The 15,185-nt window shown below is 44.7% G+C and overlaps 1 protein-coding gene and 1 pseudogene across 2 annotated transcripts in view; both read left to right on the forward strand.

Moving 5' to 3' along the window:
- Window positions 1–5,520: 5,520 nt before the first annotated feature.
- Window positions 5,521–15,185, forward strand: part of plekhg5b (pleckstrin homology domain containing, family G (with RhoGef domain) member 5b) — a gene marked incomplete at its 3' end in the record, with an annotated part of 41,824 nt that continues 32,159 nt past the window's right edge. The window contains exon 1 of the mRNA XM_084445886.1: window positions 5,521–5,635. Coding sequence (XP_084302012.1) covers window positions 5,615–5,635 — 21 coding nt within the window. The 5' untranslated portion in view covers window positions 5,521–5,614. The remainder of the gene's footprint in view (window positions 5,636–15,185) is intronic.
- On the forward strand, window positions 7,985–8,741 carry LOC311315077 (annotated as a pseudogene). The gene is made up of 2 exons: window positions 7,985–8,047; window positions 8,405–8,741. The product of its transcript is annotated as an uncharacterized misc_RNA (transcript).

Genomic DNA, 15,185 nt, shown 5'->3' on the forward strand with positions numbered 1-15,185 from the left:
TATAACCTACATAAAAGGAAGAAACAAATCATTCAAATCATCAATTAATCAGTTTTATTGTAGCCAGCCTTGAGATTCTTCAGTAGACAAGGATAACAGAAACAAAATGTAGCTTCACACGTAATGTCATTGAAATACAGAAAGGAATGCCCTGTCTGTATACATACGGTACAGGCAGAGGTTAAGTGTACTGAAATATTCTACCCAAGTACTGTTACTCCAATGAAATGTTACCTAAGTAGAAGTAATACTAGTGGTTTAAAAATGACTCAAGTAAAAGTAAAAATTAGCTTGTTTAAAAAGTACTCAGAGTAAAAGTAATTGGGTTACTTTGCCATGCAGTGAATGTATAAAGGAGAGGAAATGTATGTACAGTAGATGTTTTATAAGGTTCTTATAGGCCGTAGGGCTGCAACAATTAGTCAACAAATTCAGTGACGTCAACTGTGAAAACTCGATGCAGATTTGTATTGTTGATGTGTCATATAGCTAAAAAGATTGACGTTGGTACAAAACTGCTAATTTTCAGTCGGCATTGTGTAAGTGCTGGGGGTAGTGTCACTTCCATTGTCTACATGCACCAAAGACCATGAAGAAGAAGAAGAACGTTCTGGAACGATCATGGCGGATTGGGGGGAAAGGGAAAGCTGAAAAAAGCGAGACAGGTGGTACGTTATCTACAGTAGTAGCCAAAATAACCTAGCCTAGCAAGCTAGCTACTGTACCACCAACTAGGCTGTCAGACCGACGGTGTCCAAGGAAAGTCTGGATAGAGTGGATGGACAGCGGACAGAAGCAGGCCGAGGATAGTGCTAATCAAAAGTTTTGTCAGTTATTTAAACTTGCTATGGGAAATAATCGTTAGATTAGTCAATTAATTGAAAAAATAGTTGCTACATTAATTGATTAACAAAATAATCGTTATTATTCAGAGGAAACAACAAACTCGGGTGGATGGAAATAAAATGTATGAACATCAAATTGATTTTGATAGTAAATAATATCTCTTGTGCATTTAATGGTGTATTTAGTGTATATTTCACATGGTGTAGCAGTGGCTGGATGACTCCCATCTCGAATCAAGATCTTGCGGTTCCTGCAGAGAAGCCTAGTTTCAGAGCACTCAATGATACAGGTGGTGTCAGGGAACTTCTCGTCCTTCTCTGAACAAGAAATGCCCACACCACTTACCAGGGTTGCAAATTTCAAGGAATTTCATTAATCGATAACTGTTAACCTTAACAAACGATAGTCGATTAATTGATAAGAACGTCCCGCGCCGGACTGCACTTCAAAAAACTTCATTTTTTTTGGCTTCTTTCGCTGTGTCGTTGAAATTTCCTGGCATCCCAATTAGCCTTCACTATATGGTGTGGCGCCCTCATGTGCAGTCAAACCATAAATCATGATTACATTTCATGCAACTCCCGTTGATAACGTTCATTCAAAAAAAAAAAGTTCTGTTCCATTAACAAGCAATTAATCGAGTAACCAAATCTTACTCGAGTAAATTCTTATCGGCAATTAATCGATAGTCGATTAACCATTAACATCCCTACCACTTACATATTCAGCAACTGTACTGTCTGATGAAATGCATCAATGACCGGAGGTTTGCACTCTCCAAGTGTCCTTTTCTGGTTACAGACTCAGTGTCACCCAATAGATTATATATTTTGTTATGCAAAACTACTCAGTAAACTTTTTTTTTTAAGTAGCAAATTACAATACTTCATTCAAAATATACTTGAGTAAAAGTAAAATGACTAACTTAAAAAAAAATACTGAGCTTGAAAAGTAGACAGAAAAGCTACATTAACAAGAGTAGTTGTAATTGGTTACTTCCACCCCTGCATATAGGAACATTACTTGATGTCCGTCCAACAGTAACAGACATGCAGAGGTGAGTGACGTGGGCCCAGGGCTGGAATGTCTTGCTAGGGAAGTAGTCAAAGTCAGAAGCAGGTCCCAGTGACGCCATCCTCAAGCCCCAGGAGCAGTACAGACAGGAAGCAGCAGTGTGGCAGACATGAGGACAACAGGAAGAGGGTACTTGACTGGTGCTTGCCAACACAGCAATGGGGCCGGCCTTGGGACTGCCAATATAACAGGGTTCAAAGACGTAGGAGGGGGCCCCTTTGGAGAGATGGGTGGAGATAACAACCCCAAATCCCTTGCATGCAAAGTGTCTCCCCATGAGGCAGCAAATCCTTCTAATTGATGGTTTGCTTGATTTCAGAGGGAGTAAACAACGGCAGTGACTAATACACTATTTAAGACTGTGACTGTGTGCATGCGCTTTAGTTAGAGGAGCAGTAATACTCCAGTAACTCTCCCTAAGAAAACATGTTATTATCGTGGAAGAGATGAGTCATGATACATGTAGCTCTCTAAATCAGTCTTGAATGAACTGGTGATATATGGTTCTATTTTCCTCATTTTTCCTTTTCACTCTCTCTTGCACCCTTCACACATTCAAATTCTCTTTAGTTTTCTTTTTTTATAACACGTTTTTATTGTTGGAAAGATGCACAATTCACAAAAATAAAGTTTAACAGTAGTTTCCTTTTTATAATGAGAGCAACAAAAAGGAGAAAGAACCAAAATGAGAACATGGCAAAACTGACTAAATAATAAACTCCCAACCCCCCAGCCCACCCTTATCTTTATCAGGCTTTGGCAGGTAAGGGTTAATGCCAAAGTCTACTGTTATGACCGTGTATCTACATCCACTCCCCTCCAACTACCCCCCCGCTCAACAATGGCGTGGCATTGCCACCAGGGTCTAATCGTTCAGGGTATTGGCATTGCTGCTGCCCATTCTCTTAAATATACTGTAGGCTGCTCTAATCGATTCTGACATCCGGTGGGTGGCAGGATGGGAACGGGATGGATGGACTTGTTTTTAAGATGAGTTGCAGCAGGGAGAAATGGGGATGGGGTTATAGCTATAGTCCCCCTCCCTACCTTCCCCCTTTTTTCAGAGATAGCTAATTATAGAGGTATTTAAAGGATTAAAATAGTGGTTGAATGTGACACTTGCCAGTAGGGCTGCCCCATGAAAGTCGACGAGTCAAATCATCAGTCGGAGACCCTTAAGTCGACTGAGATTCTTTACGTCGAGCAGTTGTTTTTTTGTTCCACTGTGAAGATGCACTGGTGGGTTAAGACGACTCACCTGCCTTGTGATTTATACAGGACAGGCCAATCATTCATTGTATACCTAGGCTATACTGTAGTTATTTGTTATGCTATAAAAGTAGACTTAAGACTGATGTAGCGGAGGGAAGAAGGCAGGGAACCCCTCTCCCCTCCGCTATGCGTCAAGCCTAGCCTAGTAGTATGCACCAGCCATCACATGCTTTTCCCAAACGGAATATCACAACACGCTTTCCGAGATCAATCATCATGTATTAACTAAAGTATCCACTGGAAAACATTTTTTCCCCATAGACAGATTGAGCTCTAACATCCGCGAAAATGCTTTAGTGACAGCCAGCCAGCCAGTGACAGAACATTTCCTTCTGACTGCTGCCCAATGCATGAGCCTATTCATGAGCCTATTATGAGCCTATTATGAGCCTATTATGAGACTATTATGAGACTATTATGAGACTATCGTCAAATCGCCCTATGGGAAACACTGCATAAAAACATGGGGGCATCTGAAGTACAGTAGATGGACAATGTGGGCTAGATGATTCAGGTTTATGCAGAATAAACATGCTAATGCCTACTCAGGCATTGTACTACTCAGGCACATGGTTTTTAAGATATTTTAAATAATTAGGGTCCGGGTAGAGACCCTCGTGTATTTGTAATTTGTCTGTCCTGATCCAGTGCCCTGTAGCAGCTGTAATTTATGTTTTTTATTGCATCGGGCGACTCAAAGGAATACATTAGCCACAGCCTTTTGTGATTAGTATATTGCAGAAGCCAAAATCATAACGTTTAATACACAACTGTGCAACCCTAATGTAGTTTAGTAGTATCTTTGTAGCCTAGTCCAACACTTCTACCATTAAACGAAGTTTGCAGCATTAGTAAGAGCAAACAACAACAAATATCTCCTCCACATACTGCGTTATAGGACAATTCAATTGTTTATTCTGTTTACTGGTCCAGACAGGGTTTATCTGGAGGACCAGAGGTAAATGGGGACAAATGCAGAGAGAGATTTTGACACAAGATGAAGGTAGAGTAAAAGATGAAAGGAAACCTCATGAGGGGAATCTGGAATAGGAGATATTTACAAACCTAGTGAGGGATCTGGAACAGAGAGATTTATAGAAAGAGTTACTTTATACTGTACTTTCTGTACTAGAACCTCACAGTGTACTTGGTTGTGTGTGTGGCTGTATGCACTCTTCTTATTGGAGGAAAATGCTGAGTATAGTGTGTGTGTGTGTGTGTGTGTGTGTGTGTGTGTGTGTGTGTGTGTGTCGGTGTGTCGGTGTGTCGGTGTGTGTGGGTGTGCACCTCTCCCACGTGTTCATGCTCCTTCTAGCCGTTTGTCTGTCAGATGAGCCCTGGAGTTGTATCTGTGAGCTCCAGTTTTAGAGACGCCAGGCGCGCACTCTTTCTTGTTTTCTCTCTCTCTCTCTCTCTCTCTCTCATACACACACACACACACACACCGACACACACAGGATTTTAACCTGTACCATCTGCCAACCTCTGGACCTTGGAACTATTTCTCATCCTCTCATCCAAACTCTGAGAGTATCTCTTTCCCAGTGGCAGGCTGTGTTTGCCCATGACAGGTGAGTGATTGGAAGAGCTCCCTCTTCGCTTCTCCCAGCAGCTCAATGCTCAGGTATAAATACTGAGAATAGGGAAAATCATGTCTGAATCAGTCGTGACTAGAAGTATTGTCTGTTTTGGGTGGTGTTTTAAGTTGATCTGCTGGGTGCTATATGTAGAGATATGGTATAAATAGTCATTGACTTACTAGGAAACTATAATGCAGTTATGGTTCAGAAAATCTCTTCTCGGAGGCGAGGCTAGCCCGGGGAGAGTCGGCCCGGGACTGGACAGGGGTGTTGCTTCTCATTAGTGAGAGCAGAGCGCTGGATCTGTTTTTGTGACCTCTCCTAGGTCCCCATGTTTTAATTAGAGTTTCCTCTCCCTGTCCCTCCTCTCTCTCTCTCTCTCTCTCTCTCTCTTCCCTCCTCTCTCTTCTCTTGCCTTCTCTCTCCGCTGGCTGCCAGTGGTGATGATGATGGCACATGCACCGAAATCAAACGCAGCCTGGCTAACTGTTTTTCCCTCCAGTTTCGCATATCTCACATCTGCTTTTTATATCAACAACCTGAAGTCCCCGGCACCCGCCAAGGTCCCCCCCCTTTTACAGTTCCACCAAATTTAAAGCGTCTTCTAAATGATCAATTCACGTGCCCCGAGTTGAACAGCTCGCGTCCAAATTGGCAGTTGCAGAAAGGCTTAATCTCAACTTTGTTTCAACTTCTCTCACATCCTCCTTTTTTGGTCTCGTACACCACACCACCTTCCTGCCTATCTCTCTCTTTTCCTTCCCTGAAGCTATGGATAGGAAGCCTGGTTGCGTCATAGTCCAGTACTGCCCCAGACGACGCTCGGTAAACTTGACTGTAGCATGGATAGAGACCAGCTGCTGGTGAGTGCTGCTTTTCCCCTGTGGTCACATTGGCTGTTCCTATATCACCCCTAACGATATGATAGTATACAGTTTGTCGACAGATTGTTTTATTATTCTGTCGTTGTAATGTGTCAGTTTGTTGTTGAAAATATGTTCCTGTTCCGAAGAAGCAGGTGGAGTGCACCGTGTGGTTGTATGACCGTTCTTTGAGGTAGACATGTCTGAGAATGTTGCAATCGGATGTTTCTCAAGGTGTAGCCTAGGTGTGTACTGCCACTGCATGTTGAAACAGCCTTGCAGTGGAATGTTTACTCCCGAAAAGTGTTTCCTGTGAGGTGTTTCCTGTGAGTGTGCGTTAGTTGTTGTCATTGAGGATGCCTGTGTACCACTGGCTTGTGGACAGCAGTGGACCTTTTGAACTCTTCGCACGAGTTACATTTAGAGATGGCTGAGGTCAATCTCAAATCCTCAATTGTCTATGGAAGTAAACCACACTGCAACTTCATTCAGAGTATACACACATTTTTATTTATGTGTTTATTTTAACATCAGGGGTGGGTGTGGGTGTTTGTGTAATATGGGAAAGACCAGCACTCCTCCTTCCTCAGCATGTGTCACAGTTCAGAGTCTGAACTACTCATTGTGAAACCGCTGTGTGGTTTTCCCCAGTCTGCCTGACAACTCATCCAGCATCTTAATAAATGTCATAGGACTACGGTATACTTTGACACAGAGATTTTGTTCATGTTAGGTATTATGCCGGGCTCACACTACAGGATATTTAAAATCCTAACCGATATTGAAATTGGGTTGTGTCACGCATATAAGCAAAATCTTAACAGATGTTCTTCTCGTGACTCTCAAACACGCACAGACGACAAGATTTGAAAATAACGGCTCATCACACACTACAGGATCTTATCGTGCCCGAGGGAGCAACGAACCACTGGTCTCGCTGTCTCGCTTGTAAAGTGGTGACGTAATAATCTTAAACATCAAACATGTTTGATAGTATCGGGGCCGCCGAGGTTTAAGATTGGATCTGTAAACCCCTCACATTACAAGCTCCTCTGGGCCGAACATCGGTACCGACCAACGTTCCAGACCAGATTTCTCCTCTGATTGTCGGGAGGGCTGAATCGGGGATAAATCGGCCCAAAAATCCTGTAGTGTGAGCCCGGCATTACAGAATATTAGGTTAGATAAAGTGAACTTTCTAGGCTTTTGTGCTTGAATGGTCAACCCAGCCATACCTTAAAAAAACGAACTTTATCTCAAAGAAGCAGTGACAATATCAGATGCATTAACTCATCCTATCTTAACTATAACCTTCAGGCAGGTTCTGACATGACAGCCTGTCAGCTATCCTTGTTCATGTTCTGACTGCAGTTAAACTCCTGAAGTGAATGTCATTTTTGTGAGCCTTTGTGGGCGGCTGTAGCTCACGAAGTAGAGCGGGTCGTCCAATGATCGCAGGGTCTACGGTTCGAATCCCGGCTCCTCCCGACGACATGTCGAAGTGTCCTTGGGCAAAGCAATGAACCCCAATTGCTCCCAGTGAGCAGGCTAGCACCTTGCAGCTGCCGCCATTGGTGTGTGGTAATGTGTGTGTGTGACTGGGTGAAAGAGAGGCCTTCATTGTCTGGATAAAAGCGCTATACATGTATAAGTGCAGTCCATTTATCATTTACCTTCATGAACGCATCACATGATCTGACCCCTTTCAGAGGACCACATGCAGCAAGCGGCGCTGTTTGAAGAGATCCATGTGTGTTTGAGGATGAGCCAGGATCCAGGTTTATATGAAACTAGCCTCACCAGTCAATCTCTAAACACTGCGCTCCCCTTTCAGAGGCGGACATCTTGAAAGTCTTGCATCGCGAGACTAAAATGAAGCAGGCAACCAGCTGGTGGGGCAGACGGAGAGACAGATAGGGAGAAAGACAGACAGGTAGGGACAGAGAGACAGATAGGGAGAAAGACAGACAGGTACAGTATGTCGGGAAGGAAAGAGAGACGCGCGCACAGGGAGACGGGAGAGAGAGACAGGCAGGGATGTCGGGAGGGATAGAGAGACAGATACACAGGAAGACAGGAGAGAGAGACGGGCAGATATTCAGGGAGGAATAGAGAGATAGGAAGACAGGAGAGAGAGAGAGAGAGGCAGGTAGCGAAGCAGCCAGTGAGTCAGACCAGGCTGAGTTGCATAAGGTGTGCAGCTGAAGCCAGATCCTGGCACGCTTGGCCCAGTCGCAGGACAGATGGTGGGAGAGGAACCGAAGAGAGAGAGAGAGGAACAGAAGAGAGAGAGAGGAACCGAAGAGAGAGAGAGGAACAGAAGAGAGAGAGAGAGGAACAGAAGAGAGAGAGAGGAACAGAAGAGAGAGAGAGAGGAACAGAAGAGAGAGAGAGAGGAACAGAAGAGAGAGAGAGGAACAGAGAGGAACAGAAGAGAGAGAGAGGAACAGAAGAGAGAGAGAGGAACAGAAGAGAGAGAGAGGAACAGAAGAGATTGAGAGAGGAACAGAAGAGAGAGAGAGGAACAGAAGAGTGAGAGAGGAACAGAAGAGAGAGAGCGAGGAACAGAAGAGAGAGAGAGGAACAGAAGAGAGAGAGAGGAACAGAAGAGAGAGAGTGAGGAACAGAAGAGAGAGAGAGGAACAGAAGAGAGAGAGAGGAACAGAAGAGAGAGAGAGGAACAGAAGAGAGAGAGAGGAACAGAAGAGAGAGAGAGGAACAGAAGAGAGAGAGAGGAACAGAAGAGAGAGAGCGAGGAACAGAAGAGAGAGAGAGGAACAGAAGAGAGAGAGAGAGGAACAGAAGAGAGAGAGAGGAACAGAAGAGAGAGAGAGAGGAACAGAAGAGAGAGAGAGGAACAGAAGAGAGAGAGAGGAACAGAAGAGAGAGAGAGGAACAGAAGAGAGAGAGAGAGGAACAGAAGAGAGAGAGAGGAACAGAAGAGAGAGAGAGGAACAGAAGAGAGAGAGAGGAACAGAAGAGAGAGAGAGAGGAACAGAAGAGAGAGAGAGGAACCGAAGAGAGAGAGAGAGAGGAACCGAAGAGAGAGAGAGAGAGGAAGAGCAGCTCTCCTCACAGACCTATTGTTTTTCTTATTGACAACTAAATCATACCTGGGCCTGGCTCGACCCGGGGCTCCCTTTGATCCCCAACCCCCCCCCCATACACCCCCCCTCCGTACCCCCCACCACCCACCTCTGTTTCCTCCTACCGGCCCCCAGGCAAGCTAATGGCTTCACTGTGTAATGTTTAGGAAAATGAATTCCACAGTCTGCACATCGAGAGGCCCAGTCGTGTGCTCAGCTCAGCTGGGGCATGAAAATTATTCTTTTTAGCAGAACAAGAGAGAGATCTGACGGGGAGAGCATGCTCTCCAGACATTTAGCTCTGAGCTCCTAGCATGCTAATCCATCACTTACTTAAGGCTGTAGTTCATAGTGTTTTTTTTTTTTTTTACCATTCATCACAGCAAAGCACAGCTGGACAGTGGGAGGGGATTGGTTAAAGGGTGTCCCAGTTCATTATTGGCGGGTTTACCGCAAGGCTGGGGAAGAAAGTTATGTCTGGACACAAAGTACTAGACCGAGAAGGGGGGGGTGGGGGGTTGGGAAGGGTATAAAAGCCCCCCCCCCAGGTCTCTAAACATGGTCTGCGGCTTCCTAATGCCTCTCAGTGATTGGCTTACGGTCAGAGACATGGACTGGTTTTATGCATGCTTGAGTTAAACCTATAATGTTCTCTCTACACCCTTGTCTGTTGAGTGTGTGTTTGTGTTTTAGGACTGTGAGGAATCAAAGATGTACTTTAGTCAGTGTTTTGATATGTGTGATCACTTGACCTAGATGATGTTGTAGACTGCATGTCTGGAGCACTGTCTGACTGGGTTTGGGTGTGTGAGTGTACTTGGGGTTATTTGAACATGACTGTACATGACAATGTCTAACCAATGATTTGTGGGGATGTGTACTGTGTGTGTGCGTGCGTGTGTGTGCGTGTGTGTGTGTGTGTGTGTGTGTGTGTGTGTATGTGTGTGTGGGTGTGTGTGTGTGCGCACGCGTGTGGGTGTGTGTGTGTGTGTGTGTACAGTATAAAAACAAGTCGGCCACCATAGACACCAGCGAAGCCTAATTTACAGTCCAGGGGCCTCATTTATCATTGTGGATACACCCTTTTTCATTTACACCTGAGTTTTGTACTTGCTTTTCTCCGCAAATAATGGGATGTATCATGACGAAACCCGATGGGAAATATTGTGTATATATCTCACAATATTTCCTATCGAGTTTTGGCATGATAAATCACATTATTTGTGGAGAAAAACAAGTACAAATTTACACATCAGGTGTAAATGAAAAAGGGTGTATCCACAATGACAAATGAGGCCCCAGAGTGTTTGTGTGTCAGACAGCTGACTCCCACAGAGCCACATTACTGATGAGAGCTAACATAACTCGGGCTACTGCTCAGGAAATCTCAAAGTTGCCAAATCAACGAAGGCAAACCTGTTAAAGGGGAACAATGGCCATCTGTTAAAAATAGATGACTTGACATGCGCTGAAATCCTGTCACGGATCACTCCGCTCCAGTGGATTTCAGAGTCCCGTTGGGCGGCACCTGAATAAACTATAATTATTGGAAGACGAAAGAAGTCAGAAAGGTATGACAGAGTTTCCCTGTCTTCTGACTGTTTATTGACACCATAGAATAGTTTTAGTGAAAGTTAAGTGACAGCATGTCTGTTTAAATGGCAAAAGTAGTTGAAATTCGATACTCCGTTCATTTCGCCATCGGGAGTCAGGAGCTGTTTACCTTGATGACGCGGCCACCTACCGGTTTCCCTGTGTGTCTGAACAGGTGTGTGAGCAGGTTGCACTATTTCTTCCATCATGTTATTTAGCCTCCAGAATAATATCGTTTTTTAACAAATGGCCATTGTTCCCTTTTAAGGCTGGTCCTGAAAGCAGCCTATCCTGTATGTAAAGCAGTAATATCAGAGGTCGGAGTCGACTGTGTAGCAGGTTGTAATCTGCAGGGCTCACAAAAATACCCTAAAACACTGACATTACAACTTGGTGATGGGGCTCTTTAGATGGCGGCCAATGTCCAGCGAAGGCACGATGCCAGGCCGCCACTGAACTGTTCATCTGGTCAAGGTTGCTCTATACTGGAGTTTTTCATTAGGTCTATTTTTTAGCCTACTCTCTTGCTGACATAGACTCAAACCCCATTTCTCAATGAGCCCCTCTCTGTTTTTGTTCAATATATTTTGAGCCAAGGTAGCGTTCTTTTTTTCCCTTTTCCGCAGTCTTTAATATTAGGACTATAGTAATTTAACTTGCAGTATGTTATTCAATGATCAGGGGGGGACTTTGCCAATAAAGTGTGCTCACATTAACATACTGTACATTCTGTGTAAATATAGCCTAATCATTTGGTTTGTGCGAGACCACAAGCAACAATAAGAATGCATGACTAAACTCCCAAGAGCCAGCCTATTCACACGCTCACTGTCACAGCCTAGTTGCCGTGTTGGAAAGAACCTGGAGGCAGACCATTAAATTAGCAAGACATTCCAACAAAGGGGTAATTGACCTTGGCTTGTGCTGTTAGTGAGCAGTTGTCACAAAGTACCCCCCAAGACAAAGAGAGAGTTACTGGAGTCGCCCTACCCTGCACAGCGAGTGCAAAAGGGCTGCCGCTGAATGGCAGGTTAGATAGATAGATACACACAGGTCCATATAAAAATAATACAACACAAGTTAGATTACTCGTATACGTAGTCAGTTTCAAAACCACTGTCTAGTCGTCAGTGAAAATAGAGTAGAATGGACCATACTGTACTTTTAGTGAGAAACAAAGTATAGTTTTTTTGTATTCAAAACAATGTATGGCATGTATTGTCAATGGGAAAAACCAGTACAATGAGCAGTGAAATGTTTTCCACTAGCTCCTAAATGTGCTCAATAGGCAAAGTAAAAACAAATAAAAAGTATATACAAATGAAATGAAATACATTAATGGAATGGAATGAACTGAAAGATCAGTTGAAATTGTACATTCGAGTTAAATAGATAAGTATATGTATTGATCTAGAGAGAGACATCTCATGTGATGGACGAACAAACAAACAAACAAAAGGACAGAAGCTGCTTTAATAGCTACCCCTCCGATTTCATCAGGATGGGGCAAAAATACCCTCAAGTAAAAGCCAGGCTAAAAAGTTATGAAGGTATCATGGTTCCGCTTAAAAAACGCAGCAGACTGTGATGCCCTCAAGTCCCTAGGCAGACTGTTCCAAAGGCCAGACGTGAAAAACACTAAAAGCTACATCCCCATAGCTCATGGCACCAATGTAAACAAAATATGACAGTATCTGTTGGATAGGTACTGATAGGTCTTGAACTAATTCAGAGTTGAACCAGAGTGGGCCACCCATTTCTACATTCTTATCAGTAAGAATGTAATGCTCTACTGAAGTCTAGGAGTATGTATGACAAAGTGTTTTTATCGTTCATGTTCATTTTTAACTTTAAGAAGAGCACCATCTCAGTGCTATGGTGGTCACAAAAACCCTGTTGTTTCTCAGACATACAGTTAGTATTAAGGTACGCATTTAAATTACAGCTAATTAGCTGTGTAAAGAATTAGAAAATAAATCCCCATTATTGCATAGTTCTCTTTGACTAGGTACAGCATAGGTAAGATAAAATAGGATATCACAGCTTCACATGTATGACTGAAGGCACCTTTATTCACGCCTGCAGTGCACATCAGGGCACGCCCTGCCTATGTATGCCAATGTCACCCACGTCGTCTCTCCGTTCTTATGCTCTTAACCTCACTAGGAACACCTCATGTTTCATGAAGCTTGCTAGTTGGCTTCTCTCATGTTTCATGGAGCTTGCTAGTTAGCTTCTCATGTTTCATGGAGCGTGCTAGTTAGCTTCTCATGTTTCGGACTACAGCAGACCTCTTGATTTGGTATACGGTCTTATTTGGCTATTAGGCAACAAGCACTATTGTTGACTGGTTTATCTGCGGGGTGCTATATTTTGCAAACTTTATGGAAGTCAGGATCCCTTTGAGGGATCCCTTCTGAGCTAGCTAGTTTAGCTTTGACAACAGCCACCGAGTATGAGCACAGAAGCAGTCTCTTCCTCTGCAAGGAAGAATCCTTCCAATCCGCCCCTATCGCCAGAAGTGTGGCTATACTAAAGACTCCAGACAGACAGACGGTGTCTGCCTTGGAATTGTCCACAGTATGGAGCTTTGATTCAACCTGATGCAAGTGTGCTCTGCCACCTTCTCAGCTGCTGACTCTCAAACAAAGGGTTAACTTTCGTAAAGAAAGTGCTCAGATGAACCACCCTTGAGAAGGAGGACCCTTTCCTATTCAAATCCGGCGAGCCGGCTCTGTCTGATTCTGAGGGTGAAGTGGAGATGAAAGAGCTTAATGTTAGCTGGGCAAAGCAGATGGAGGACCTGGAGGGGATGTATGGATTAGACCCCCCCTCCCCCCCTCCCCTCTCTCCTTAACCAATATGTTGTCTTAGTAGCAGGTCAACACCACGGCCTCGACCAATGTGGTCCGTATAACAAAGAGTGAGAGGAGCTACAGGCAGGCCAGTCAGCCTCTGCCTCAGCCTCTGCGTGAACCTCCCCTCCGATGTCAACAACATTGTTTGGAATCGTTCCTCCAGTGGAGATGACGATAAAACACCGCCTTCCGTTGTTTCCGGATTTCAAAGAATTCAAATTGTGGACAAACCACTGTCCAGCTACACTACGGTGCCCGGCTATGTGCAGTTCACGTACTTGGCTGGTGTGGATAAAGCAGGTCTGGAACCATTCCTGGCTGCTTATCTAGCCGCAGCCCATTTCCAGGGAGTAGCTTGGCCAAACACTGCCATTGCGCAGCTGGAGGAGATCTACTGTGCCTGGGAGAGCAGAGCCAGGGCTCTGAGCTTATTCGCCCTCCTGCAGACTTACAGTACCGAGCTACGTGCCGACAGTAGCTGAGCTTGGTAAACGTCTGGCCGTGGGGGGCCCACTGACTGCTCAACGAGACCTGGAGCAATTCTGACTACTGTACTTCCTCCCCTGTCATGCTGTTAAGCCCTCTCACTCTCACACGGCAGAGGGATGGGAACTGTGGTGTTATAGAGACCACCGTGGTGTTATAGAGACCACTGTGGTGTTATAGTGACCACTGTGGTGTTATAAAGACCACTGTGGTGTTATAGAGACCACTGTGGTGTTATAGTGACCACTGTGGTGTTATAGAGACCACTGTGGTGTTATAATGACCACTGTGGTGTTATAAAGACCACCGTGGTGTTATAGAGATCACCGTGGTGTTATAGACCACTGTGGTGTTATAGAGACCACTGTGGTGTCATAGTGGCCACTGTGGTGTTATAGAGACCACTGTGGTGTTATAGACCACTGTGGTGTTATAGAGACCACTGTGGTGTTATAGACCACTGTGGTGTTATAGTGACCACTGTGGTGTTATAGTGACCACTGTGGTGTTATAGTGACCACTGTGGTGTTATAGACCACTGTGGTGTTATAGAGACCACTGTGGTGTTATAGAGACCACTGTGGTGTTATAGTGACCAATGTGGTGTTATAGTGACCACTGTGGTGTTATAGTGACCACTGTGGTGTTATAGTGACCACTGTGGTGTTATAGTGACCACTGTGGTGTCATAGAGACCACAGAGGTGTTATAGAGACCAATGTGGTGTTATAGAGACCACTGTGGTGTTATAGTGACCACTGTGGTGTTATAGACCACTGTGGTGTTATAGTCCACTGTGGTGTTATAGTGACCACTGTGGTGTTATAGAGACCACTGTGGTGTTATAGTGACCACTGTGGTGTTATAGAGACCACTGTGGTGTTATAGTGACCACTGTGGTGTTATAGAGACCACTGTGGTGTTATAGTGACCACTGTGGTGTCATAGAGACCACAGTGGTGTTATAGAGACCAATGTGGTGTTATAGAGACCACTGTGGTGTTATAGTGACCACTGTGGTGTTATAGTGACCACTGTGGTGTTATAGTGACCACTGTGGTGTTATAGAGACCACTGTGGTGTTATAGAGACCACTGTGGTGTTATAGTGACCACTGTGGTGTTATAAAGACCACCGTGGTGTTATAGACCACTGTGGTGTCATAGAGACCAATGTGGTGTCATAGAGACCACCGTGATGTTATAGAGACCACTGTGGTGTTATAGCGACCACTGTCGTTTTATAGTGCCGTCTTTGGCTGACTCTCAGACATGCGGCCGACAGAGGTGTAGTGACCTCACCTGGACAAGTCACTCGAGGACATTCAGGCAAAGCTGTAAGAAAAAGCCAGAAGAGTTCAGCCACTCCGGGAGTTGACCCCCGAGGCAGTCCAGACAGTCCCCACGCCAGGTGGGCCGGAGACGCCCCCGCCTCTCTCTCTCTTTGCCTCCCAGTTCCGGTTCTGGGCACTAGTCCAAAAGGCTGGTTCTGCTCTAACACAGCACACACTGTTTATCCCCAGCAACT

The sequence above is a fragment of the Borostomias antarcticus genome (genome assembly GCF_949987555.1).
Source record: "Borostomias antarcticus genome assembly, chromosome: 11".
In the NCBI taxonomy this organism is placed as follows: domain Eukaryota; kingdom Metazoa; phylum Chordata; class Actinopteri; order Stomiiformes; family Stomiidae; genus Borostomias; species Borostomias antarcticus.